Genomic DNA, 26859 nt, shown 5'->3' with positions numbered 1-26859 from the left:
TTGGTCTGGTTAATAAAACATTCATCCATCATGGAAACTAATGTATTTAACTATTTCCAGTGTTGCAATTTGAGTCCCGACTAGCCGAGACATCTTACTACTTAAAAAGGGATTGACTTTGAATGTTTTCTATGATTTCATGCATTCGCTTGAGCTGATTCAGGAATTGAAATGCTTGGCTTGGCTTGACTGGACCATAGTGAACTTGCTATGTACAACTCTGCAATTTACCATCAAAGAGTTCTACAGTACATATCATAGTTTGATAATATGGGCGGGTCTTTTCTTGTCATTTACAGCTGGAAATGTTGTGAGATGGAGAACTTTATATTATATGATGAAATAAGTCGAGATGACACACGCATAATATACAAAGGCCGAAAGAAGGGCTCGATCAATTTTGTCGCTGTGCACTGTATCAACAAAGGTCAAAGGCCAGAGACAACAAACAGGGTACGGCTGACCCACGAATTGGATGATGTCCACGTGGTAGATTTCTATGAATGGTATGAAACTACGAACCACTTGTGGCTTGTGGTTGAACTTTGCACAGGTAAGAGAGACAATGTTGTTGATATAAGTATCACAGGGAATAATATAACAGCCTGGAATAATGTAGTGTTCACATTGTATGGAAGTATAACAGGAAATAACTTAGTGTTCACATTTCATGGTAGTACAAAAGGGAATAGTTTAGTGTTTATATTTTATGGTAGAATAACAGGAAATACTTTAGTGTTCACATTTAATGGTAGTATTACAGGAAATACTTTAGTGTTCACATTTATTGGAAGTATAACAGGAAATACTTGAGTATTGTAGACTGGAATAATGTAGTGTTCACATTTTATGGAAGTATAACAGGAAATAACTTAGTGTTCACATTTCATGGTAGTACAAAAGGGAATAATGTTCACTGTTGATGGTAGTATATAACAAGAAATACTTTATTGTTCACATTTAATGGTAGTATTACAGGAAATACTTTAGTGTTCATACAGTATTTAATGGTAGTATAACAGGAAATACTTGAGTGTCACATTTCATGGTATTATAACAGGGAATAGTTAAGTGTTCCCATTTTATAAAAGTATACCAGGAAATAATTTAGTGTTCACATTGGATGGTAGTATAAGTGAATAATATAGTGTTCATTTTGTATAGCTCTGTGGCAGTGTTATGAATTTGATGCTCAAAAAATGCTGAAAATCCAACTCGTTAATGTGTGTGCATGATTGCTACACATCATGGCAGTTGTGTACCAATTTGCCCATTTTGCGAAGCGATACTGGATAAATTATTCCCTGATTTACAGTAATTTCTTTTGTTCCCTAAATTTTTGTGCTGTGATACTGTTAATGCAGCTTCACAGATAGTGGCAGTGCTTTCAATGGCATTTGTAACCAATTTATTTAATGCAAACTGTTAATCTATGCTTCCATCGCAAAAACAACTGATGCAGGCAAAAGGAACAAACACCCATGGAGTTTTAACACAATGCTTTGGATTTGAATAGGAATTTATCAAACTTTGTGAAGTCTTCTCAAATTTGTAGCATTCTCTTACTATATAAATATTTTATCCATTTACCGGGGAAAAAATGCAGCAAAGTTTCAAAAGCGCACGTGCGGACTTAGGGAAATTTCTTTTGCTTTGCAACTTTTCTAAGTGTGAACCTTTAGAGAGATTAAATTCTTGCTTGAACAAGGAAACATGTTCTTTGGGAAACTCAGTAAGGTTTTTCAACCCTCCCTTTAAGAGACAAAAGCCAGTAATTTTACGTTTTAATAAAAATGATGGTCCCTGGTGCAGTTGCTACTTCTTGCAGCTATCTCTCACGACTTAACTGGATTACTATGTACAGAGACTGGAAGAGCTGCATTAATTATGATTGGTCCTACAGAACATTGTGTTTTACGTTTTTTTGCTATAGGAGGTAGTCTTGAGTTTATACTTCAACAAGATGGCTGCCTCCCAGAGGACTGCGTGAGATCGTTTGGACTCGATCTTGTCAGGGGCTTACACTACATTCATTCCATGGGATTGGTCTTTTGTGATATTATACCATCAAAGGTAGGGGGACTTTTAAGATAATGTTTTTAGCAAATGTTGTAAAGTCTTCCTGAACACCCTGTCATGGTTATTACTTCGAGTTACACATGAATTATGTTTTTTTTTGTAGTCTTGTTTTCCATCCAATTGATTTGACTTTTTAGCTAATTTTGATGAGACATCTTTTTAGCAACTGATGATGATAGAATTTTCAAAAACAAAATGTGATTATGCAGGAAGTAAAGGAAAGAAAACTAATTTTTTATTTTATTTTATTTGCTTTAAGTACCTTCTCCTTCGTTTTGTTTGAACCTAGTTTTTGGTAAAAAGAAAGAACAATTTTAGACCTACTGCTTAATGCAACAAGGAAACCTGTATTTTAAGTGTAAATATTATTACAGGTAGTGAGTTTATGATTTTCGGCCAGTCGTAATCAAAGGCAATCTCGTATCTATGCTCAGTTACAAAAGACTCGCAACATTCAAGATCAGTTGGATTTTTTACACTTGCTGTCTGTGTCTTTATTTTATTTATGTGTTTGTACGTGTGCCCGCTGTTATTCCGCAGATACAATTAGACAGCATGGGCGTCCTCAAGTACGACGATTTCGGTCTTTCTCGAGTCGAAGGAGAGAATCTGGACGACATCTTCCAGATTTCTTGTGGAGAAAATGAGAGCGTTGAAAGCAGAGGATCAGAATCAAGTCCAAGAACGAAACGGACCATGGGTAGGTTACAGTTAAGGGGTGTATTTTTGTTGATAGACCCACAGATGGTCCTACTGTAGTACAGTACAAGGCTATAATAATCCAAACCAGGGTAAACCAAGGGGGAAAGGGGTAAAATGAAAGAGCCATGAGTGGTCCAAGACAAAGGATTAATTAGGTGACCCATAGGGAGGCCAACTGAAGGAGTGCAAGGAACCATGGGAAGGGTATGGTTTACGGAACAAAACTGTGGATAAGGTACGTAGGAAGCTTACACCATTTTAGAGCAAGGTTCTGTAAGGAAATGAACAGCTAGAGGAGCAGGTAAGCTAGTGATATCTGGAGCACAAATTTTGCGACCTACCGAGTGAAATCATACAGTACTTAGTTTGTGTTACGGATCCCGGAACTAATTCTTTCCTGGGGATGGGGGGGGGGGGTGAGGTTGCCCTTAAGAAAAAATAAGCACCTGTGTAGTCTGTAACCATGGATCACTATCCAGTTACATTTGAATTGGGAAAGAAGGGATATATTCAAGAATAATTCAAGATTTTTGTGTATATTTGAACAAAAAATGGTAAAGCAAAACAAAGAACTAAAACACCGAAACTTTTGGTTTATCGTTTCACATTCAGCTTTTTTGCTATCAATTTCTTTCTGCCCAGGATCCTTGCTATACTCAGCACCAGAGATATTTAATGGGGATGCCTACTCCATGGCATCAGACTTGTGGTCACTTGGATGCGTGCTGTATCATATGTTTTCAGGTAAGTCCCACAATATTAAGTGGGAAAAAGTGGGGAAAAGTGGGAAACCAACCTGTTGCCCCGCCCATCCATTCATACTGACATACCTCCACATATTTCAAATGGCACAGATACAGCGAAGGGTAAATGCTACTTAGGCAATTCTACTGTATACTATATATATTATCATTGTGAAGCATGTTGTTCTACATCTGGCTATTATACCAGCAAACCACACTATCGCAAAGAAACCTGGAGTTTTAGACAAGATTACTGGATTTTGTTTTGAATCACGATGACCTACGGTTTTTTAATATTTTCGGGATGATCATGGTTTTTGTTTGTATTTGAAACAAACTTTAACTTGTTTCAATCCTCTGTTCTTATTGTATCCCAGGTCATGATCCGTGTCGTCCATTTTTTGCAACGCTAGTCAACAGTGCATCTTAATCGGGAGTGGGTTTGGTTGATAGATGGACTTATCTGCGCTTAGGGCTTTTTAAAAATTTTTACTTTTTAAATTTTCTTTTTATGATCGTTGAGTACGGGTGGTTTTTATATTGTTGCTTTTGGCTTTTAAATTTTATGCCTTATTGGTTCTATATATTTAATATTTAGGTTTTTGTTACTATTTGTTTTTATGTTTGACATTTGTAAAGTGCTTTGAGCAGCTTTGCTGATTATGCGGTATATAAATATTACTTATTATTATTAGCTTCTCATGTAGAAATCCTTGAACTCTGCTCCACACAAACCATTTGATGTATTTACTAAGCATGAAGCAGCAGCATGATTGTAATTGGCATAAAGCCAAGTCATAAATGCATCCAGACTACTTTGACCCCACTTTACTGTCCTCAAATGTTTCAATTTGATAAATAGTTTTTATGGCTTGGTTGAAGTGAACTTGACTCAACAATGAATGGGAATCAGTCTAGACCTTCTGTCATTCCACACAGAAATGAGACTAAATGAGAGTTGATCGACACATTTTCTGACTTGATCAAACTCTTAGAGGCATTGAAGACTCGCCCCAAACCGCGTGCCGCGCTCTGAAAAAGTTAATTTTCCATGGCTTGCAAATGGCGTTTTCTTCTTGTTGTTACAAAATGCAGACAGTAATGAAACGTGATACCTTGTTATCTTTTATCGAGACCTGAGATGTCCACGCTGCTATGTATACTGTGTTGTGGGTATTGACCATAGCTGTATGTATTGACTGTACACTAGTGACTAATTACCAACGGTAGCAAGCTGTGTGTGTATTTTCTGGGATCGATGGTGGTGTCTAACACTTATGTTACACCTCATTCGAAACTAGGTCAGATTACCAGCATGAGACGTTTCTTTGTGCCCAAGTCTTCACACCCTTTAAGTGTTACATAATGTGGTTATCTTTGTAGTATTGAGATATTAATTGATATCTATTTATTTATTTATTCGTTTTGTTCTTTTCTTGTTTTTTACCCAGGGAGTCCTCCTTTCCATGCAGAGAAGCTGAATGAAATTAAAGATCTGGTTATGAATATGCAACATGAAATACCTAATGTCAAAGGTCAGTGAGTGATATCTTTATCAAAGTAATTGCTTATAATTTAAAGTCATCTTTTTTATGGAAGACAGAGAACGGCTTCTTCTGATTTGGATTATGAGATGTTCACACGTTATTTGAATTAAAACCATAGCCTAAATAATATTAATAACAATAATAATAATATTCAATTTTTGTATAGTGCTTTATACCAGCAATAAGTCTCAAAGCGCTTTACAGACGTTATATTACCCCTGATCAATGATAACCTGTCCCAGAGACAATCCCTCCAGGTGGCTGCAGTTATAAACTGCGCCCAATGACAAGTTACCATACAGGTACCCATGAAACCCCCCCGATGGAGAGAGGCAATTGAGATAAAGCATAGTGACCAAGGACACAACGTAATGAACTAGGCCGGAATTGAACCAGCGATCTTTGGATCATGAGTCCAATGCCTTAGCCAATTGACAACCACGCTCACTAAATATTGGTTCAATATGTGGTTCAACCATTTTGATGCTTCTCCGTGAGAGAATTTACCAATGGTTGATTTTTCCCATTTGCCCCAAATGGTATTTCAATGTACTAAAAAGCATAGACAAATCAAGAATGGAAAACTGACTGCCAGCAAAGATATTGAAAGGAGCAGAGCTACATTAAATACTGATGTCACTGGTTTCATAAGGTCTTAAGGTAAAAAAAAGTATCCTTGCCCTTTTCAACTTGAAAAAAATGAAACTATATTTCAGGTCTCAAGGTACATAAATAGACAGTGTCAAAGTTGTTTTATGACTGCAATACAGTAACTATACACATCATAGCTGCTCCCATAATCAAGTTGTCACTTTGTTGTTTGTTTTAAAATCCTGAATTTCTTTTTTCAGGACAAAGACTATCTGCCAAGCCTTCTCAAGATTTTTGTAACCTTCTTGACGGCCTTCTCTGTAAAGATCCTGCTGAGAGGTGAGGCAAATCTTACATAATCTCTATGATCCAGTGGAACTACTTACATCAGGCATGAGCTTTTCCGCGAATTTCTTTTCTACCTTGGGGACAAAAGCTATTATCCTAACAAACTGTAGCATACGCAAACTGGGGCCTATACCACAATATTTGCAAAGTTCCATGATTTTTGTTTTACCCCAGGCTCATCCCAGTTACATTGAGTAGACTATTCCATAGCACAGTCTCCACGGTATGACCGCCCCAAAATAGGTTTCAGTTCACTTTTTGGGCCAAAATATAATACAAAAATTCAGATTTCTGTCCATCAATTTTGTGCTATAATGTTGCAAAATATTTTGATTTTTAATGGGATTTAGGCAGCAGGTTATGTGAGCCATATATGGAATGCAAATAAAGTCAATAATGCTATATTAGTCGCTAGTTATGGTCGTCTGAAGTTAATTTTTAGATATGACAATCTCTTCTTTAGTATTGGAGATGGAACACACTGCAGGGTCTGTGTTGTCATATCTGACATATGTTCCAAAACCTCTTAAAATTTTATAAACTTGGAAGGCTTGCCTGCTCATTCATCACTTACTCTGAATTCATTGAAACAGTAAATCCTTTTTGTAAGGGTATTTATTTCTAATGCTACAAATGGATTAAAACAAATTTCATTTTCAGCTCAATTGCCTGAACAATGTCAGTCATTCTGGTGTTGCCAGAAGCATTCTTATAAATTGTCCCAAATTTTAAAAGGAAAGAAAGCTTGTACTGTAACTCGTGAGATGAAGCATTAATATCTTATCGTGTGTCATTTTCACCCGTGCGAAAATATTTGACACAAATTCTGCCATCGGAATATTCCATGTAATCTTTGGTCGAAAATTGCAGTCTCTGATGGAATTCTGCAATTGACTAAGCCAAAAACATTGTTGCCATGGTGATATACAGAAGGAGAAGATAAAAAAGAATAAAATTAAAAACACTACCAGTAGCTTTTGCATTGCCAAGATGTTTGAGAGAAGATGTTATATATGAAGTAAATACCAGATGATTAATTTCGCTTTTGCCCTGTTAATCCTTTGTCAATAGAATGACTTGGCAAAAACTAGTGGTCCATCCATTTTGGAGAGGTCAACTAAAGGATAATGTCGGTGAAGCTGGTCCTGGAGAGATAGCTACCCAAAGACCTGCTACAGGAGATGCTACACAAAATGCTACACAGAACAGTGACTTAACTACCATGAGCACTACAAGTAACTTGAAGGTACTTAATATAGTCATATTTATTCTTTGTAACAAAAAACAACAAAGGAATGTTTGCTTCCTTCAGTAGCTGGTTGGGTTAATTTCCACTTTAAAGGCATCCTGCCATACAAGGACAAGACCAAATAATTTATACTTTTTGTGTAAAGTTGCATTATGTGTCTCACAGTAGACTGTCGTTTACTTGTCGAAAACAAGAGTTATCAAGATATTCAGAGATCTAAACCTAACACACTTTTCACAGTGTAGGTGTAATATTGATGCTTTATAAATTTGCATATAATGTTTTGGGCACATGTTATTTTGACGACAAGGGGTTATGCTTATCACCGGGTCAATTCACCATTTTTCTGAGAAGAAATCCACTGATCAACAGGAGTGGCTTATTTGAGGAGTATGTATGGAATGTTTCTATCTTTGTAGTAATGAAATGCCTCATAGCTGCCTAAATGGCGACAGTACAATTTGTCACTAACACATAAACCCATCAAACAGATGGAGTTTAAATTCTAACGTCAAAATGTAGAAATGACAGAATTGCATTGAGCTAAAATACAGACCGTGCAGATATCCAACAGTTGAAAAAAGAAAAAGAAAAAAATTGGAGAGAGAAATTAAATATGTCATTCTTCTTCTTATGGTTTTGGTAGCACCTGATGCTTGTAGCCATCTCCCCTGATGGCAGACCAATCTCTCAGTGCTCCACTAAAGGAGGGTCTATCAAGCATCCTCTCACCTCCCCTAGAGGACATTCCGACAGACCTCAAACGTCACCAGATCCCCAGGAGACTACAAGTGGGGAAGCGCAGTTTACAATCAGGTAATTCAAAGAATTATTCATCATACAGGGATGTGCCCATGCTGGGCAGCACTGGGGGCCCCGCCCAGCACTAAAAAATTATCGCCCAGCACTGTCTTAAACATCGTGAATCCAGCCCAGCACTATTTTCATCTAAAACCCAGACATTCCTAACAATATATTCAACATATATTGAAAAAAAAATTAAAAAATGTAAAGTGTTAGCAAAACTAGTACTTGTGTATGTGCTTAAAAAGCTACACAAGTGCCAGCATTTGGCATCTGAGCACCTTCAAAATTTTCTCAAAGGGGAGGGGGACACCTCCCCCAGGACGGCGATCAGTATACCCAGCACTCAGGAAATCCTGGGCACATCCCTGATCATATATATTCAATACTTGATAGCAGCTGTATCAGTATGTCAGGGGTTAATTTGCATATCTATACATATAATTTTCTCCCTCTTTTTTTATTGGAAGCAAAAACCATTATCGAAACACCATCTAATGGAAAATTTTTGACATCGGTTTTCGACGTAGCTATCAAAGTCGATTCATTTGATGATTTTAAGTAACAGTGAGAATCTGGGGTACTCAATGGGTGGCCTGCAAGAAGAATGCTGCCTGGGAAATATTTCGGTCAGATCCGCAAAAAATATAACTCAAGACTACAGTATTGTGCCAATTGGTTAAGGCCTTGAGGTGTGAGCACACTACCTTCCAACCCCTGCCCATTGCTCAACCTAGTTATAATGAAAGTTTGTTTCTGTCTGGCCCTAAGGACCCTTGGCCCTGGTAGAAACTTAATTGATGGGCCCCGGTAAAGAGGGTACAGAGAGGTGTCTTGTAAGTATATTATTGCTCATAAATCATAGCTGATTTACACTTTTTCATTTCCAGTGCTCGACCAAGGACCTCCCCAGCTAGAAATGAAGACGTCCCCTTAACGAAGCCAACCACCCCTCAGAGGAGGAAACCATTGTCTGGAGAGGGAAGTCTCCACAAGGATGGTAATGGGCAGACAGAGGAACAGGGAGAGGATAGTGAACTGGTTTATGTCATCTGGGATCTCACTGTTGTCCCTCTTTGTGATAATCCAAAGGTAAACCAGTCATACACCTTTCATTTCAGACAATTTTTTTTTATTTTCAATTTTTAACAATTTTTGGTGTTGTTGTTGTAATAATAGCCAATGATGCATGATATTTTAGTGTTGTATGTCTGATATTTTACGTCCGTCCCGGACCAATGTAATAAAACATTAACATTCACCATACCATACTACCCCCCCCCCCCCATTCTCTGGCCCAACTCTGTCTTCAGAACTGTAGATCGGGCAATGTTATACCTGCTAATAACTAAATTATGTTTATATTTAAGTAAGTACTATCAACATTCAAATATCCTAATGGCACTCCGTAGCAAGATTGGAATCTGAAAAATTTGTGGGGCAAGAGTTACGACTTAACTTTATAAATATCCTCAGTGACCTTTTGACCTCAGTACCGTACACCACTTGAAATTACACAAACCACTGATTATGCGAAGATAAGATGATATTTAAATATAAATAATCAATGACCGACACGATTTCTTGCTTCATAGATAGACTATAGCGACCACTATGTTACAGTATCTCTGTCCAGGCTAGACTAAGAAACAATTTTTTAAATTATCATGGCCCATGCAAGTTCATAGGTTGAAATGGTGCCTATGATGGAATCAAAGAAGTGATACTTAGCAAAAAACAGCCTCTATGAATCCACATTGTTCTATACTGAGGTTAAGACCCACATATATTAGGATATGAATGTGTGTTAGTATCTATAGCTTAAAGCTGCTGTTTTGTAGTTCCCATGGTGAGTTGAAAAGCACAAAATTTCACCTATGTGGGAATCGAATGACAATAACTGTGCAGGCACAAAACATACAAAGTTGAGTTATAATGCAGTGAGGCGAGGAGCTGCATGTACGGATGCCATGGGGTGCCATGCTGAACAGAAATTTGACCAACTATGTTTAAACTTTTCAGATTCAGAAGCCAGCATCTCTCAAGTTTGATGCTAAATCGCTGCCTATCACCGCACATTCCAGAGACAAGCTTTCAAAATTTAAGGACGAAGAACTGACGTCGTTCCTCGACAAACTCGCTGACCAGCTGTCCAAAATGAAGGACAAATCTGCCGCTGAACAACGGAATAAACTTCAGCTGCTGAACTACGCTGCAACCATCTGTAGCAGTAGTCACGTAGCATGTTATGCACTGAGTTCTAAACTGGTAAGTATGGACATCTTCAGCACAGTAGAATGAATAAATAAATATTGTGAAAGGACAAGGAAATGTTCTTTATTCTCTCAAAGGTTCAAAAGATGCTTTAAATTCTCTGTTTATAGTTTGCTTCATTATTATGATAATGATGATAATGATAATAATGATGATGATAATAATAATAATAATAATAACAACAATTCAAATAACTATAATGATAATAATGTATAAAAGTATTTCTGAGTAGTACATTATTGGTTATGTCTTGATAAGTAGAAATATGGACATATTCAATTGTAATAGCAGTACAGAACTATACTGTTACCATATGCGGTACTTATTACGTAGCATTTTATGCACTATGCTCTAAGCTGGTTTCTGTGACTATGTTATTGCAGATCATTTAGAAGTTATATATTTTGAGTAAATAGGCCAAAAAAAAGTTTGGTTTTTCTAGTTGATATTCTGTGTGTCCTTTAACGGGCATATGCAACCATTATTTACAGTGGCATTTCATAATAATATACATATTTGCTTCTTTGTGGATGAAATGTAGATATGTTACATATATCATTGACTAGCTACACTGTTACCACTGTAGCATTAGACATTAAATATCATATGCGTTAAGCTCTTGTTGAGCTGAGCCGGAAATGCATCATAACGGGTTAGAATATAGATTTCATCAACTGTTCTTATTCTAATAACTCCTCTATCCTTTCATATAGGTACCCTGTATGCAACAGTGTTTGAAAGCCACACAAAGCTTAGAAATGTAAGTTCACCATGTTTACTATTCATGTATGTTTTTCCTATGAGAACAACCTGCATATATGTAATCAATTAATTCCTTTTCTCAGGGATAAATCATGTATTCACCCTAATCGTTTTAGCAAGCTTAAAGTTGATTTATTAAATATAATTTATTAAATTTATCATTGATTGATTTTTCAGAAATTGTTATGTCAGTTATCAAGGAGTTACTAATTTCCCTAAACACTCTTACCATCCATTCCCCCCCCCCCCCCATACAGTGATAAATCTTAACTTGGACAATGATGTTGCTCACTGTGGGAAAAATAAAATAATATAAAATACTGTTGAAGTTCGTTAATGAGAAGTAATTGATGGACTATCTGGTACATTTGGGGACTTTACTGATGTATTTGATGGGGGTGGGGCTGGAGGGGGGGCGTGCTGGGATGATCATTGACTGAGTTGGTCTTACATTAGTGTTTTTGAACTGAAATCACTTTGCTGCTGCTTTCTTACTGCAGCCCCCCAACAACAGGATGGGTAGTTAGGGATTGCTCCCAACTAAGAGCTAAATAGCTTAGTTGGTCAAGTACATACAGGGCAGGTAATCCCGAGGTCACTGTTCAAGTCATATTGTAACCACAAGTTTCTTTTGCTCTTTCTGAGCTTATTTATATAATTTTCAGAAGTCAGTTTTCCATGTTCATGTACTTTAATGTAGCGGTTTTTAAAGCTTTACTTGGCCCCTTGGTTATTCAAACTAGAAATGCCCAAAGTGTAATATCTGGGGCAAAATCGCAAGACACTTTCTTACTGTAGGTAAATTTCTAATATATCATGTATTATTGAAGTAAAATTAATGTTAAAAATTTACTTAGCTCCCTTAATAATTAAAAGTCACTCATTTGAATCCTGGTCTCGCCCAAGGCTTGTTGTTTTCATGATATTTAGAAATGATACCAAAAAAAAGTTTTTTATGCGTTCATTTTGATTTTTCAGACGCTGTAGGGCTGCCAGGGTGATCGGACTGACAGCACAGAACACTCAAGAACTGGGCGAAGACGTCGAGTTGACAGAGGTATTAAAATGTGGAGCAATACTTTCTGATACAGCGACATACTTAATAAACTTTCCAAATAAACTGTCATTTGCATTATCTCAAAATTTCTTAAAATCAAGTAGAAAATGTGACACGTTGAAGAGGGACAAAATATGCCCAATATAAAAGATTTGCTTTGTGTGTATGGTTGATTTAGATCAGTGGTTCTCAAAGTGTCCCTGCCGCCCCCTGGGGGGCCTTTGGAAGTCTCAGGGGGGCACTACAGGGTACATTGGGGGCATTGGCACTGATTTGGGGGTCCCTGGCCATTACGACACATCACTGCAGCGATTTAGGGCACAATTTGGCATCCAGGGGGTCTGGGAACAAAACCAAAAAATTTTGTGACCCAAAGTTATCCAAAAATGGTATCAGAAATTCAATAACTCCACCCCAAGGTCCAATTTCTTTCGCGTTTGGATTATATTGTAGCAGAGACATCCCTTGTAACCTATAAGCGCATAGCGCCACCATTTTAGCCTGTCATTTGGGGTATTCCCTGAGCTGGTCACTGATTGCAAAGTCGAGGGGGGGGTAGAGGGAGGGGGGCATTGGGACAGTACGAGATGGTCGAAGGGGGCGGTCGTCTAAAAAAGTTTGAGAACCACTGATCTAGATTAATGGCAAGTTATACAGCCATTATCTCAAGGATGGGAGCTTTATTTTTTCACCAACAGATGTCAATTCATAATATCATCATTAAAGCAAAGATATAAATGTTACCTCTGAGATATGCATCTCCTGGTTGTTTTTGATTCAGGTCATGACCTCATTAACCGAGGTGATCAGAGACAATTCCAAGAACGCCCGCCTGAAGCAGGCTGCGGTCCCTGCCCTGGGAGAACTTCTGTTCCTGGTTGCCACCCATGAAGAACAGAAAGGTCGCCCTCTAGAATCGTGGATGGTGCCGGCTATCGCCTATACGATGGTCTCCAGATGCATCAGAGATGGGGTGAGCCATCATCCTCCATAAAAATTACTTTTATTTCAAGAAGTTGTTTGCATTTCATGCAAAGTCCGAACTGAAATAACAGCGTTATTCCACTTTCCCGGCAGATTCCCTTGGAGCTTTGTTCCATTTTTGTTCAAACACTAAGAAGTGTTTATTCTTGTCCAGAAATGTGGCAATTGAATTAGGTATTAGTCTTCTTTCCATATTTAGGTAGATGCGTAGTAAACTAACGATCTGCTGTCATATGAAAGAGTTCCAAACAGGTTTTACGCTTGACGGCATAACGTTTTGCTTTTGAAAGGTAACTGTAGGTGTTGTAACCTCTTGATTGGATTATTCGAATGCTACAAACTGAATGAGTGTATTTGCATGACAATGTAATTGCAACCAGCTGCTTTTTTCTGGCCACCAAATAATTTTTAATTCTGGTAAAAATTTGTAGGAACTGGATTTTTTTTTTATTGTACCCTTCATCTTTCGTAAATAATTATATTTGTCAATTGCCTTCCTATGCGTCGTCACTCGGTATTAATGTTTCATGAGTTCCTTGTGAGTTTACCACTGTTTTATGTGTTCATCAGGAACTGTGAGTAATTTACTATTGGATATGTTAAGTGACCCATGGATTTCTTTGTCTATATTACCAAGAAAGACAGGGATGTGCTCAGGAATATTTGAGTGCCAGGCCGATTTGTGCGGTAGTGTGATCCAAGTCCTGGGGGGAAGGGTCTCAGGGGTGGGGGTTCCCCCTTCCCCTTTGGAAAATTTTGCAAAGGAAGTATGCTTAGATGGCAAATGGTGCTATCTTTTTCCTATTCTGGCACTAACTTCTGGGCCAAGTATTCACCCATATTTTGTTAATGGTAAAATTTGTTAAATTAATCATCAAAAAAAGTGCGGGCAGAAATGTTTGAAAATACTGTTTGCGCTGGGTGCCATTAAGAACTGCCTTGCATAACCGCCCATCACTGCCTGGTGACAGCACATCCCTGGATAGGATGATTACCTTTAATAACCTGGAATATATAAGATAAATGTTATATTTAAGTGCTTTGGGTATGTATTACAAAGGTCAGTTTCAAAGACGTTTACTGATTACATCATGTTATTTATCTGTTTTTTTTTGCCAGATGCTTAGATTATTTTATTTCTTTTACAAAAATAAAAATTATTAAGTTTTTTAAAGGATGCTTCTAATCTGAAGACTTGATTTTATCTTCACTCCTTTCATTTATTGTTTGGGTCTAAAATGTATTTTTTTAACCTTATCACTCAATTCATTGTATCTTCAGAGATTTTCGACCAATGAGAATGGTCATATCTGTGGCATTGTTTAGTTTGTTTTTTTGCATCTTATCATTCAATTTGTTGTATCCTTATCTATCACAGGAGGATGCAACCGTACAGCATTTTGCTGCTAAGGCGATAGAGAACGTCACATCCACCAATGGGATTCATTGTCAGAGATTTTCGACCAATGAGAACGGTCATCTCTTGTGGCACCTGTTTACTCACTCCACAGCCGATTCTTTGCGAGTATCTGCCATCTCAGTAAGTTCCTCTCATTATTCAGTTTTTGTGATAAAAAAAAAAATAATAATAATAAAAAAAAAAAAAAAATCATTTTTGCCAACTTTATTTGGTCAGTGTAGAAATCTGCTTTGATTTCCTTAAAGTTAGGCTAACTGAAAAATAATGGGCTCAGTACATCCCATCAGGATCTGTATTGTTTTACATAAATGTTGTTGACAAACTTTTACTGTGACTGTCTTGTTACCAATGTGTTTTGTAAATATTTGTAAAATTTCCATAACAAATGTCTCTTCAGGCTCTCTGTCGTCTGACCAAGCAATCTCCGGCCATATTTCAAGGAGTGATTGAGAAAGCTGGCCTGCCTGCCGTACTGGACGGTCTAGCTGTCAACATCCCTCGTGTTCAACAGTCTATAGTCACTATGTTTGCGTGGATCTTAACAGAAGGAAATCACGTACAGAGGCTTGTACAAGAAAAGGTAACTGTTTTTTGGTCTTTATAATACTTGAAATTGAAACAAAACGACCATAACTCGCTCAGTTCATCAATTAGAATTCATGTAATATTGCATGATCAGAGGATGAAACTAAGATTAATTTCCTTTCACTATTAAATATTTGAAAATATTAGTTGGTAAATATGTCTTCCAAAGTTTGTTTGTGTATATCCATAACATCAGTATCATTTAGTAGTACAATTAAACCCTTTCCTTTTATAGATTAATCTGTTGTTTAAAGTAAGATGAGAATGGTTTGTAAATTTCATTTTTATTTGTCACTGCTTGCCAAGTTCAGCCACGTGCAAATATATCACACGGTCAGCTAGTTGCAAAAATATCACACGGTGAGTTACGTGCAAAAATATCATACAGTCAGGTACGTGCAAAAATATCATACAATGAGTTACGTGCAATAATGTCACACAGTCAGTTATGTGCCAAAATATCATACAGTCAGTAAGATGCAAAATATCATACAGTCAGTTACGTGCAAAAATATCATGCAGTTAGTTACTTGCAAAAATATCCCACAGTGAGTTAGAATGCAAAATATGACAAAGTGAGTTAGAGTTAGATATCACACGATTACGTGCAAAAATATCACACAGTGAATTATGTGCAAAAATATCACACAGTGAATTATGTGCAAAAATATCACACAGTTAATTACATGCAAAAATATCATACAGTTAGTTATGTGTAAAAATATACATTGAGTTACGTGCAAAAATGTTGCTGAATCATCTTTTGAAAATGACCTGTCAGTGAAGAGAGGTAGGACACAGTCTTGAAGTTTTGATATTTGGGATTTTTCAGTCGCTCAATCTTTTGTTAAGGGGTCAAAATTTGCAAAAATAAGGTATCTTGCCATGAATATAGAATTGTTTACTATGCATCAGTGCCTATCAAAACTTGATTTAGAATGTTGTGATTGGTATCATTCTGATCGAGTTTACAATGGAAGGCACATTTAATCCAACTTGGAACAGCAATTATACACAATTGGTAATTTATGCAAACTGTTATCAAGGTTGTTGAACATTGTAATTGAGCCCTGATATGGTGAAACACATGATGTTGCAGCTTTTTTACGGTAAGTTAAAATTCTTAAAAAATTAGTTCATGCTTCAGATTTGTTCCGGAAACAAACAAACTTTATGTTTCTTCTGTTGTTTACCCAACTCCCCTAAACTCCTAGCAGTGTGCTTCATAGTTAAAGATTGCAGTTAAATTTAAATTATTAATAATAAACTGAAAATAAATATCAGGTATTTTGTGATCATGGATTATAAACATGAAAAGTGAGTGGTTCATTGAATTATTTTTATTAATTTTTTTTTATCTCTTTCCTCCAATTTTCTTCTTCTTATTTTTTTTAAGGATTTTACGCTTCGAATCATGAAACTCGCAGAGAGTCCATCCCTAGTTATAAGAGCCAAGGCCTTCCTTACTATCTTGAAAATTATTACCAAGAACTCAGAAATGATACCACTCTGTTGTCAGTCCAGGTATGTTAAGTTGATGTGTTTTTTTTTAAAGTTTGGGTTAAGCTTAGATTCTTCCTTTCAAATTTTTTGGGAAATTTTCAGCATGATGCTCATCATAGTCCTATAACAAAAGCCATTCATTGAGACTTCAAGTATTGATAAAAAACGTGGAAACTTCCCTATTTGCATTTGTAAAAGTGTATGAACAAAACAAATGTTTAGAGCCTTTTAGAATCAATAATTATTCACTCATTAATGATCTTCGTTAACAGAATGCAGGAGGGGGGCTTAGATTTGTAAATAGCAGTATTGTCTTGAATAACATACAGGGGTAGGAAGGTTTGGTAAAATTACCAGATATTGGACATGTTAAAAACTACCTAGTACGAATCAGCAGAGAGAGGCTGTGGATGCAACCCCTCCGCACCATTCAACCTCATGGTCACAACATTCAGGAACGACATGACTAACTTTTCTTCTGTTCCCCCCTCCTTCTCCCCTTGTTCCCTCCTCCATCACTCCTCTTCTCATAGCTCTCTTCCACCCTTTTTTCTCCACCCCTTTCTGTCTTTGTCCTTCTCCAGTTTATTCCCTACCCCCTTCCCTTAATCCTCTCTTAGTCCCTCCACTGTTTATCTCCTACCTCTCCTCTTCCCCTGTTGGTTTCTTTCTTTCTTCTCTCCATCCCTTGTCTACTAATCCCCTTACATCTGTCTCTTTGTGTTCACCATGCTCATTAACCTGTCTGTATTCTGTGCGTGTGTTTGTCCCTTCTGCTACTGTTACTTGTCATTTAAGCCTCTGAAGAAGATCCTGCTAGGATCGAAACGTCAGGCCAACTTACTTTTACACAACCTGTTTGTGTTCATTGATTTTACCGAATGAGCAATCCGATCTTTACCGTCTATGAAATGTATTGATTATTACTCTGCATAGCAGTTTAAAATCTTACACTGGCCTGATAAGTTTTTTGTACTTATTTAATGTTTGTTACTTAAAGTTTCCATTCAGGTTTTCTGTTTGTCCTAAAAAAAAGGCAACTTCCTTCAAGCATTTAATCAGTTTTCATTACATTTTAACTTTTGTGGGTCAAAATTTGCTTTCTTCATAACCAGAATTATCCACCTAATGAAATTTAATAACATATCACTTTGGAAAATATGGCTTTCAGAGATATTTTTCTTCAAAAAGAATTAATTGTGATGTGTCATTGTGTACTATATTGCTAGCTGGCAATAGAAACGAATGTTGGCAATAATATGTTTTCGAATACAATTATATTTCATACTCTTAAACACCTTCTTTTCTTCACTTCTTCCATCTCCCTCCCTCCCCCCTCCACTCCCACCTCACCCATTCCTCCCACCCACCCACTACCACCAGTGAATATGAAAATCAATCTTGTTCTATGCATAATTTGTTAACTCTCTGGAAACAGCATAAATTCTGGGCTCTTGAGAGCTAAGTGCAGCTAATATCAAGATGTACTTTCTTCACCTCAGGTTGGTAATGTTTATTGAGAGAGATTGGAGGAAACAGCAGAGTTCAGAGGTCACAAGTGATCAGGGGCAGGTCGATTACCTGTTAAGCTGTCTGGAGTTACTGATGGCTCATCTAGTGGATTCTATGCCCGAAATACTCGGTAAGTATTACTTTCATTCACAGCTTAGAAAATAGCAACCGGTCTATAGAAGACAAATGTTGCATATGGAAATAGTGTGGTGAAGAACATTTTTTGTACCATGCACTATGCAGATGAGCAGCTTTCATGCAGATTTGTACGTGTTATATATGTGTTATTATGCTTCTTGGGAGGTACTGTCAGTAAATTTAAGACTTTCTATGTGCAGGAAAATATACTCGATATTAATGTTGAATCCATTGCGTTTAAGATACAAACTAGTCAGTTATACACATTTCTTTAAAATGGGCAGAGTAATGTTAGAGAAAATGGGCAGAGTCATGAAAGAGAAATGAAAAGTATCGAATAGTGTGGTGCAGACTATCGATGTACCATGGACATGTCTAGATGCAGGTGTACAGCTTTCTGGTGCACTAGAGGGCATCTGTGTTGGGAAGGAGAATGTTATGCACCCTTTACTGATTTGGCAAACATTAATAACAAATCATTCAACTGACCTGAGTAGAACCCTTATAGCTGGACTCGGTAAGGTGATGCCCAGCGAAGAACTAAAATGAATCGAGGGTAATTTTTCAATGGTGTCCTTCCAACACAGGTGCTGCTGTCACGTCTTTGAATGCTGTCTCAGGGAGAAAGCATCCCTCTTCCTTACAAGCCAAAGCCCTCAAGACCAGCTTACCCTTGACAACGTTACCTCACTACATGATGACAAGCCAGGTAGGAGGATGATTCTATTCTTCCACTTTTCTTCGTGTCTGTCTCTGTTTGTCTCTGAAGATGATCCTGTCAGGGGTCGAAGTTCTTGTAAATTCTTTGCTGGTGTTTAAAGGCATTGAAGACTCGCCCCAAACCGTGTGCTGGGCTCTGAAAAAAGTTAACTCTCCGTTGCTTGCAAGTGACGTTTTCTTCTTGTCGCTACAAAATGCAGACAGTAATGACACGTGATACCTTGTTATCTTTTATCTAGACCTGAGATGTCCATCACTGCTATGTACACTGTATTGTGGGTATTGACCGTAGCTGTATGCATTGACTGTACACTAGTGTCTAATTACCGACGGTAGCAAGCTGTGTGTGTATTATCTGGGATCAACACTTCTGTTACACCTCATTCAAAACTAGGACAGATTTCCGGCATGAGACGTTTCTTTGTGCGCGAGTCTTCACACCCTTTAAGGCTTAGTCAGAAAGATATTAAACATACGCTAGTGACTTGGGCGGCATATCAAATGCTGGAACGCTTATTTTGGTCTGAAGTAAGATGTTAGGGGACATTAACAGATATTTGATAGAGATTTTTTTGACAGAGAAGTGAATATTTGACTGTACAACAGAATTGATACCAGTGACTTGAGGGAAACAATTGTTGAGTTCTGTGGTTTACTTTACTGAGCTGTTTGGGGTAATTTTCCTAAAATCATTTTCTTTGCTGAGAATTCTAGGCAGTTTCTAAAGTGCTTTTGAAACTGGTTTCCAGTTTCTTTTTAACCATGCTGAAAAGCTCTATGGAAAGTTTCAATTTTTTTTATTAAAACAAGTGAAAAACAGTAAACAATTTAGAAACTAGGGTATGATTAGAAAGTAAACAAATAATTAATACAGTCTCTTAGTCAGTATTTTGTCCATAATTTGCTGATATATGTCATAAATTGAACAAAAATTAACAAGTTCAACTGTTACAGAAAATGCAGGCTTTTAGCAGCCAAATTAAAACAATTATCACCTCAGAATTGTTGTTACAAGCATTCAGCACCAGTTCCCTGCCGGTCGTAACTCGAATGTATAAATATTTTCATATCGGTAAAATTTCCTCCCATTCAGATATTCCGAAGCAAGATAACCAGCGAGAGATTTCTAATCGATATCGGAGATTTATTGTTTCATGTGAAGGCCCTGGATGCAAACGAGACTAACATTGATTCTGCAATAGGTAGGTACCATTTTGTTTATTTAATTATGTGTAATTAATTAATTAGTTATTGGGTGATTTTAGGTGTTTTTTTATTTATTTTTTTTATTTTTTCATTATTATTATTTGTTATTATTTTTTAATTATTTAATTATTATTTTAAAATTATATTTTAAATATTTTAATTTAGGTGTTACTGGGGAGAGTACCAATTTTAAAGTGGTTGAGAGTTGTCCTAGATAAGGCAAAAGATATGTGTAGATTTAATACCAGGCCTGCATAAGAGGGGAAGGAGGGGGGTCATGGGCATTAAATCCCAGGGTCAACAGGCGAGCTTGTCAAAATATGTATGTGTGTATGTATGTAGTTTAGATCCTCCTGCAAGCAGGAACTCGCGAAGAACCCTCATTGGCTTATCAAAGCCGTAAGCTGACTGAAGTCAGTCTCTTAGATTCATATTTAACGTCCATGATTATGAATTGTCAATTGTCAACTCTGTAACTGGATGGCATACATTAATCTTGGAGTGACTCAAACTCTGGACCTTATGATTGAAAGGCACCGACGTTAACCACTGAGCTAACACTCCACACTCCTAGATATGGGGCGGATGAAGAATCTTTTAGTTTTCATTTCTTATCCAAAATCCAGCCTGGTATCAAGTTGTTGAGAGGTCTGACCTAGCTCTGGCTGCCTCTGTAGATTACTACAATGGCGGTATGCGTTTACTTTAGTCATATGCTTCTAGATTTTTGTCCGGGGTTTCTACGTCAGATGAGGAACACATATAGGCAGATTGTTTTCAACAAAGGAATTGACAATGAAACCAATCCAATTAGTAGGTCAAATTTCCATAAATTTAAGATGCATTGTCTGTGAACATCAAGATCAACACTCTCGTATTTTTTGAAACCGTAATTGTGACAAATCACTGTTTTTTTCCTAGAAGTGAAAAATAAAATAGTCTGCAAACGATTTACGTTCAGATGTGACGTTAAAGCATAATGATTGCCTCGTATCAAAAAGGGTGTGAAGACTCGCGCACAAAGAAACGTCTCATGCCAGTAATCTGACCTAGTTTAGAATGAGGTGTAACAGAAGTGTTAGACACCACCATCGATCCCAGAAAATACACACACAGCTTGCTACCGTCGGTAATTAGACACTAGTGTACAGGCAATGCATAGTTACATACAGCTACGGTCAATACCCACAGCACAGTATACATATCAGCGATGGACATCTCAGGTCTAGATAAAAGATAACAAGGTATCACGTTTCATTACTGTCTGCACTTTGTGCGACAAGAAGAAAACGTCATTTGCAAGCAACGGAAAGTTAACTCTTTCAGAGCGCGGCACACGGTTTTGGGGGGAGTCTTCAATGCCTTTAATGTTTACATCACCTTTACCTGCAGGCAAAAACTCTAGGCAGAATTTCATTTGATTAGTTTCTTGCATAATGGTGTCAAATAAAAGACCTCTAAAACTGCGTTGCGAAAAACCTTGATTTGAAATGTTCTTCGTATATATCTTTGAGGATGACGTTAGGCATAAAACATGTTTTTTTTTTTATATCTTGTACACTGTTGAAAGCCACTGCTAACAGGCTAGGTTGTAGTTCTATATTTCTTTTAATTTTTTTTGAGAAATTACCCTTTAAACAGCTGAGGTCCAATCAATTAAAGTGACTGAACTACATAGTCTAATCCACAGACCATTAGTATCAGTTCCTCAGATGCAACATAAAACTCAATGGAAAACATAACGCTTTTTTAATGTCAAATGACATGTTTACAAAACATTACAATATTTCTCAAGGACAGATGGTGTTAAATGTCATGCGACGATAATCTGTTGTTTATAAGAAGCTTAAAGAACATTTTCTCCGTTGAGGTAATTGGAATTTATAATACAATCGATTAACATTAACATTTAGTTCCGCACGGAGGAGCCCGACTTCATCAGCAAATTAGCCTTTAAGGAGCACTCCAGACAATAAATATATTTTAAATGTGAATATCTTCATTAATCTTTATGGCTATAGAAACATTACCAGCAACTCAAATATTGCTCTGCTCTTGGAATAAAACAAAAAGTATGAACACCAAAACAATTTTCAGCCTAAAAGTCATCCTTTCAATATTATCGCTTTGCATCTGTTTCCTGTTTTGACTTGTTTTGGTTGCGTGACAAAATGTCTAACACAAGATGTTATTGTGATAAAAGTAAATCGAATGTCCTTTGGCTATTGACTTATTATTTGAGGTTCATCAATTAAAGTGACTGAACTACATAGTCTAATACACAGATGGCTATTGTTTCATTATCTATTCTGTAAAGACGAGAAGACAAAGAAATGCTCGCGTCAACTCATTTGCTCCCCCCCCCGTTCTGAACGTACTCTGCCAAAACAAGAAACAAGTTTGAAATTCTAATTAACTACCTCTGTGCCTGTCTTCCTCATTGGTGGCAAATCGTCGTGCTCGTCGAAACTTACCGTCGACGAAAAAATTACCTCCATCCTCAGGTGTGATGCGCTTCTTAAATTGTCAATGATTGTAAACAATAACTCAGCGACCTTGAAAATTAAGCAATGATGGTATTTTTGTCATCGTTATTGTCATTAGCACCTGTGATATCAGCTCATTAATGAAAGAATTTTTTGTTTTTATATCTAGCGGTAAATTGAAGAAGATATGGAATAATATATATATATTCCTGCACGGGTGACATTAAGGTAGTTTTATTTTTGTGACAGTAAGGGTTACTTTGATGGAAACAATGGAGAAGTAGATTTGCAATTATGCTGGTTGGAAAAATGAAAAATGTCTGCTAATGCTTGGTTGGTCTCATTTTGAAGATTGTTTAGTTTTAAGGTTGATTCGATTACCCCTGATTTGATCTTCACCTTGTGAGTCCTCAAAAGAGGTTAAAAAATAAATGAAGAAACAAAAATGAGAGTAATGGGGTTCTGCAACGGTATACAAAAATATTAGAGGGCGCCGTAATCATATCTCATATCCTGAGTTGTTGCCACAAGTCTTAGTACCATTGACACAGAATCACTCGCAGTGGCACGGTGGTACAATGAATTCGATCGCTAGGTGGTATATGAAGGTCCTTTGGAACTAGTGAAGAACAGATCTTTTGAAACTGGTCCGAGGTCTCATGTCAAACTAACTGTTTTCAAGCACCTTATAACTCATGTTTTCTATGAACATGAACCTTCACAAGGGTTACCTTGAGTTAATAACACAGTGTGTCTGCATGCAAGTTCACCCAACATTTTCATTCAGTGAGCACTTTCATAGGAAGAACAGATCTATTGAGATATTGAAAATGAGATCTTCTTGAATCATTGATGCATGGTTTCAAGTCAAATTAACTGTTTTTAAGCACCTTATGATAATAATAATAATAATAATTATAATAATAATTTATTTTATAAAGCGTAAAATCCACAAAAGTGCTCTAAAACGCTATGTAACAGTAAAAAAATATATGACACATAATATGTAGTAAAAATATGTAGTATAACTCATGTTTTTGATAAAATATGAAACTGCACAAAACTGACCTTGAGCTAATATCTCACAGTATGTCTGCATAATAGTTCACCGAGCATGTTTGCTCGTTTATGATCGCTTTCATGCGATTTCATTATTTTGATTTAGAGACCTGTGAACAGTACATGAGTCACAGAGTTCACTGTGGAAATGCTGGGGAACCCAATGCTTATTTTCCTAATCAGCTTTGCATTGTATATTTACTCAAAATAATAAAAAATCTCAGTTTATTAATAGCTTCGTTTATTTCCAAGGAAATCAAAGAAACTTTATATATAGAAAACAAATTTGAAAGAATTATCAAGATTTCGAAGAGGTCTCAAATGATTTTTGATTCGTCATTGAAATTGATTTCCTAGACGAACGGGAAACGTCTCAACGAGAAATGTGATCATTAAATTTGTTTTTACGAAAGAAGATTGTAACCTCAAGGCTAATTTTAAATGAAAGGAAATTATTCAAAATCATTAGTCTTTGAAAAAGTGTTTCGTAGACGAAGGAGAAAAAGTCTTGGCAGAGAATGAAAGTGAATTGCTGTTTTAGAGAGAGAGAGAAAATCAGCTTAAGAAAAATTTAAAAAAAAGGATGGATTGCGTGGGTTCCAAATATATACCTTTTTTTTTTTTTATAGAAATAGGGGATGGGAGGGGAGGGGCAGGAGTACATTAGAGGGGAACCTTTTTTCCATTATAAAATATGATTAATAATTTTGTTGTCAGAGAAAATCACAGCTGAAATTCTAATTTAGGATCAAATGTGGATGACTTTTCCAGGAATTTTCAAACTAGTTTTAATATTTTAAGTTACTGCAGGTTTCTCTATCTCTTTTTAGAGGAACGTTCTGTGTGTACGTTGAGCCCTTATAATTGAAGCCGATAAGCATATAATCAGCAAAATTATTTCAGCTTAAATATGCAAGGTTTTTTTTCAAATAATCAAGGTTTTCTTTAATATGTTTTTTGTATGTCCTTTGTTTTATTTTTTATACATTTTCTTAGGGTCATCTGGCGTTCAGGATTTCATTCATTCTGTCCTGGGTATATTGGAAGTAGTATCTCACCATCCCATCCTGCTCATGGAGCATCATTCGGTCGTAGTCGAAAATATCCTGCCTCCGCTTGCTTCTCTCGTCTCTAGTGACAACGGTGAGCTTGGTCGTAACAGTCGTCTCTACCGAATACTTCCGTTTTTGTAAAGGAAATAAACTCCTACATATTAGGACAACATTTTACCGATAGAGTATCGATAGAGTATAGGGCTTCTCCTCAGGTGTATAGGGCCTCTCCTCAGGTGTATAGGGCCTCTTCTCAGGAGTATAGGGCCTGTCTTCAGGAATATCGGGCTTATCTTCAGGAGTATAGGGCCTCTCCTCAGGAGTATTGGCCCTCTCCTCAGGAGTATAGGGCCACTGCTCAGGAGTAGCGGGCCTCTCCTCAGGAGTATAGGGCCTCTCCTCGGAAGTATAGGGCCTCTCCTCAGGAGTATTGGACCTCTCCTCAGGAGTATTGGACCTCTCCTCAGGAGTATAGGGCCTCTCCTCAGGAGTATAGGTCCTCTCCTCGGAAGTATAGGGCCTCTCCTCAGGAGTATTGGACCTCTCCTCAGGAGTATAGGGCCTCTCCTCAGGAGTATAGGTCCTCTCCTCGGGAGTATAGGGCCACTCGTCAGTAGTATCCGCCCTCTCCTCAGGAGTATAGGGCCTCTGCTGAGGAGTAGCAGGCCTCTCAGGAGTATAGGGCCTCTCCTCAGGAGTATAGGGCCTCTCCTCAGGTGTATCAGCCCTCTCCTCAGGTGTATAGGGCCTCTTCTCAGGAGTGTAGGGCCACTCCTCAGTAGTATTGGCCCTCTCCTCAGGAGTATAGGGCCTCTCCTCAGGAGTGTAGGCCCACTCCTCAGTAGTATCGGCCCTCTCCTCAGGAGTATAGGGCCTCTGCTCAGGAGTAGCAGGCCTCTTCTCAGGAGTGTAGGGCCACTCCTCAGTAGTATCGGCCCTCTCCTCAGGAGTATAGGGTCTCTCCTCAGGAGTGTAGGCCCACTCCTCAGTAGTATCGGCCCTCTCCTCAGGAGTATAGGGCCTCTGCTCAGGAGTATAGGGCCTCTCCTCAGGAGTATAGGACCTCTCCTCTGGAGTATAGGGCCTCTCCTCAGGAGTATAGGACCGCTCCTCAGGAGTATAGGACCTCTCCTCTGCAGTATAGGGCCTCTCCTCAGGAGTATATGGCCTCTCCTCTGGAGTATTGGACCTCTCCTCGGGAGTATAGGGCCTCTCCTCTGGAGTATAGGGCCTCTCCTCGGTAGTATTGGCCCTCTCCTCAGGAGTATTGGACCTCTCCTCAGGAGTGTAGGCCCACTCCTCAGTAGTATCGGCCCTCTCCTCAGGAGTATAGGGCCTCTGCTCAGGAGTAGCAGGCCTCTTCTCAGGAGTGTAGGGCCACTCCTCAGTAGTATCGGCCCTCTCCTCAGGAGTATAGGGTCTCTCCTCAGGAGTGTAGGCCCACTCCTCAGTAGTATCGGCCCTCTCCTCAGGAGTATAGGGCCTCTGCTCAGGAGTATAGGGCCTCTCCTCAGGAGTATAGGACCTCTCCTCTGGAGTATAGGGCCTCTCCTCAGGAGTATAGGACCGCTCCTCAGGAGTATAGGGCCTCTCCTCTGCAGTATAGGGCCTCCCCTCAGGAGTATAGGGCCTCTCCTCTGGAGTATTGGACCTCTCCTCGGGAGTATAGGGCCTCTCCTCTGGAGTATAGGGCCTCTCCTCAGGAATATAGGGCCTCTTCTTTGGACTATAGGGCCTCTCACCTGGAGTATGGGGCCTCCCCTCAGGCCTATAGGGCCTCTCCTCAGGAGAATAGGCCCACCAATTTTACTGTTTCAGGACTGTTTATCCTCAGTTTTTCTTTTTTATTTATTTCATTTTTGTGGAACTAAAATAAGTTGGTAAAGTCAACTTGTTGGAAAATGAACAAATTTGTTCTTAAATCAGTTTGGAAACATCTTATTGCATCATTTCCATGAACATGTCTGCAATATTAAAAGTTGATAAAGTTAGAAACTTGATAAAAAAGTCATCAATTTCCTTCCCTTGCTTTTAATTC

General features: G+C 37.9%; 1 protein-coding gene across 2 annotated transcripts in view; it reads left to right on the top strand.

Moving 5' to 3' along the window:
• Positions 1-26859, top strand: part of LOC139964674 (serine/threonine-protein kinase ULK4-like) — a 55372-nt gene that overhangs the window by 12922 nt on the left and 15591 nt on the right. For both annotated transcript variants that reach the window (XM_071966491.1, XM_071966490.1), the window contains exons 2-21: positions 300-553; positions 1934-2073; positions 2620-2779; positions 3424-3525; positions 4976-5059; positions 5923-6001; positions 7082-7256; positions 7906-8075; positions 8954-9155; positions 10086-10331; positions 11051-11097; positions 12078-12156; positions 12938-13129; positions 14519-14680; positions 14958-15140; positions 16542-16669; positions 18151-18290; positions 18886-19007; positions 20112-20220; positions 24766-24912. In XM_071966491.1, the coding sequence (XP_071822592.1) occupies positions 316-553; positions 1934-2073; positions 2620-2779; positions 3424-3525; positions 4976-5059; positions 5923-6001; positions 7082-7256; positions 7906-8075; positions 8954-9155; positions 10086-10331; positions 11051-11097; positions 12078-12156; positions 12938-13129; positions 14519-14680; positions 14958-15140; positions 16542-16669; positions 18151-18290; positions 18886-19007; positions 20112-20220; positions 24766-24912 (2905 nt within the window). In that variant the 5' untranslated portion in view covers positions 300-315. The remainder of the gene's footprint in view (positions 1-299; positions 554-1933; positions 2074-2619; positions 2780-3423; positions 3526-4975; positions 5060-5922; positions 6002-7081; positions 7257-7905; positions 8076-8953; positions 9156-10085; positions 10332-11050; positions 11098-12077; positions 12157-12937; positions 13130-14518; positions 14681-14957; positions 15141-16541; positions 16670-18150; positions 18291-18885; positions 19008-20111; positions 20221-24765; positions 24913-26859) is intronic.

This window comes from Apostichopus japonicus, chromosome 23, assembly GCF_037975245.1.
Source record: "Apostichopus japonicus isolate 1M-3 chromosome 23, ASM3797524v1, whole genome shotgun sequence".
Taxonomy (NCBI): domain Eukaryota; kingdom Metazoa; phylum Echinodermata; class Holothuroidea; order Aspidochirotida; family Stichopodidae; genus Apostichopus; species Apostichopus japonicus.
This window is presented reverse-complemented; position numbering and strand designations above follow the sequence as displayed.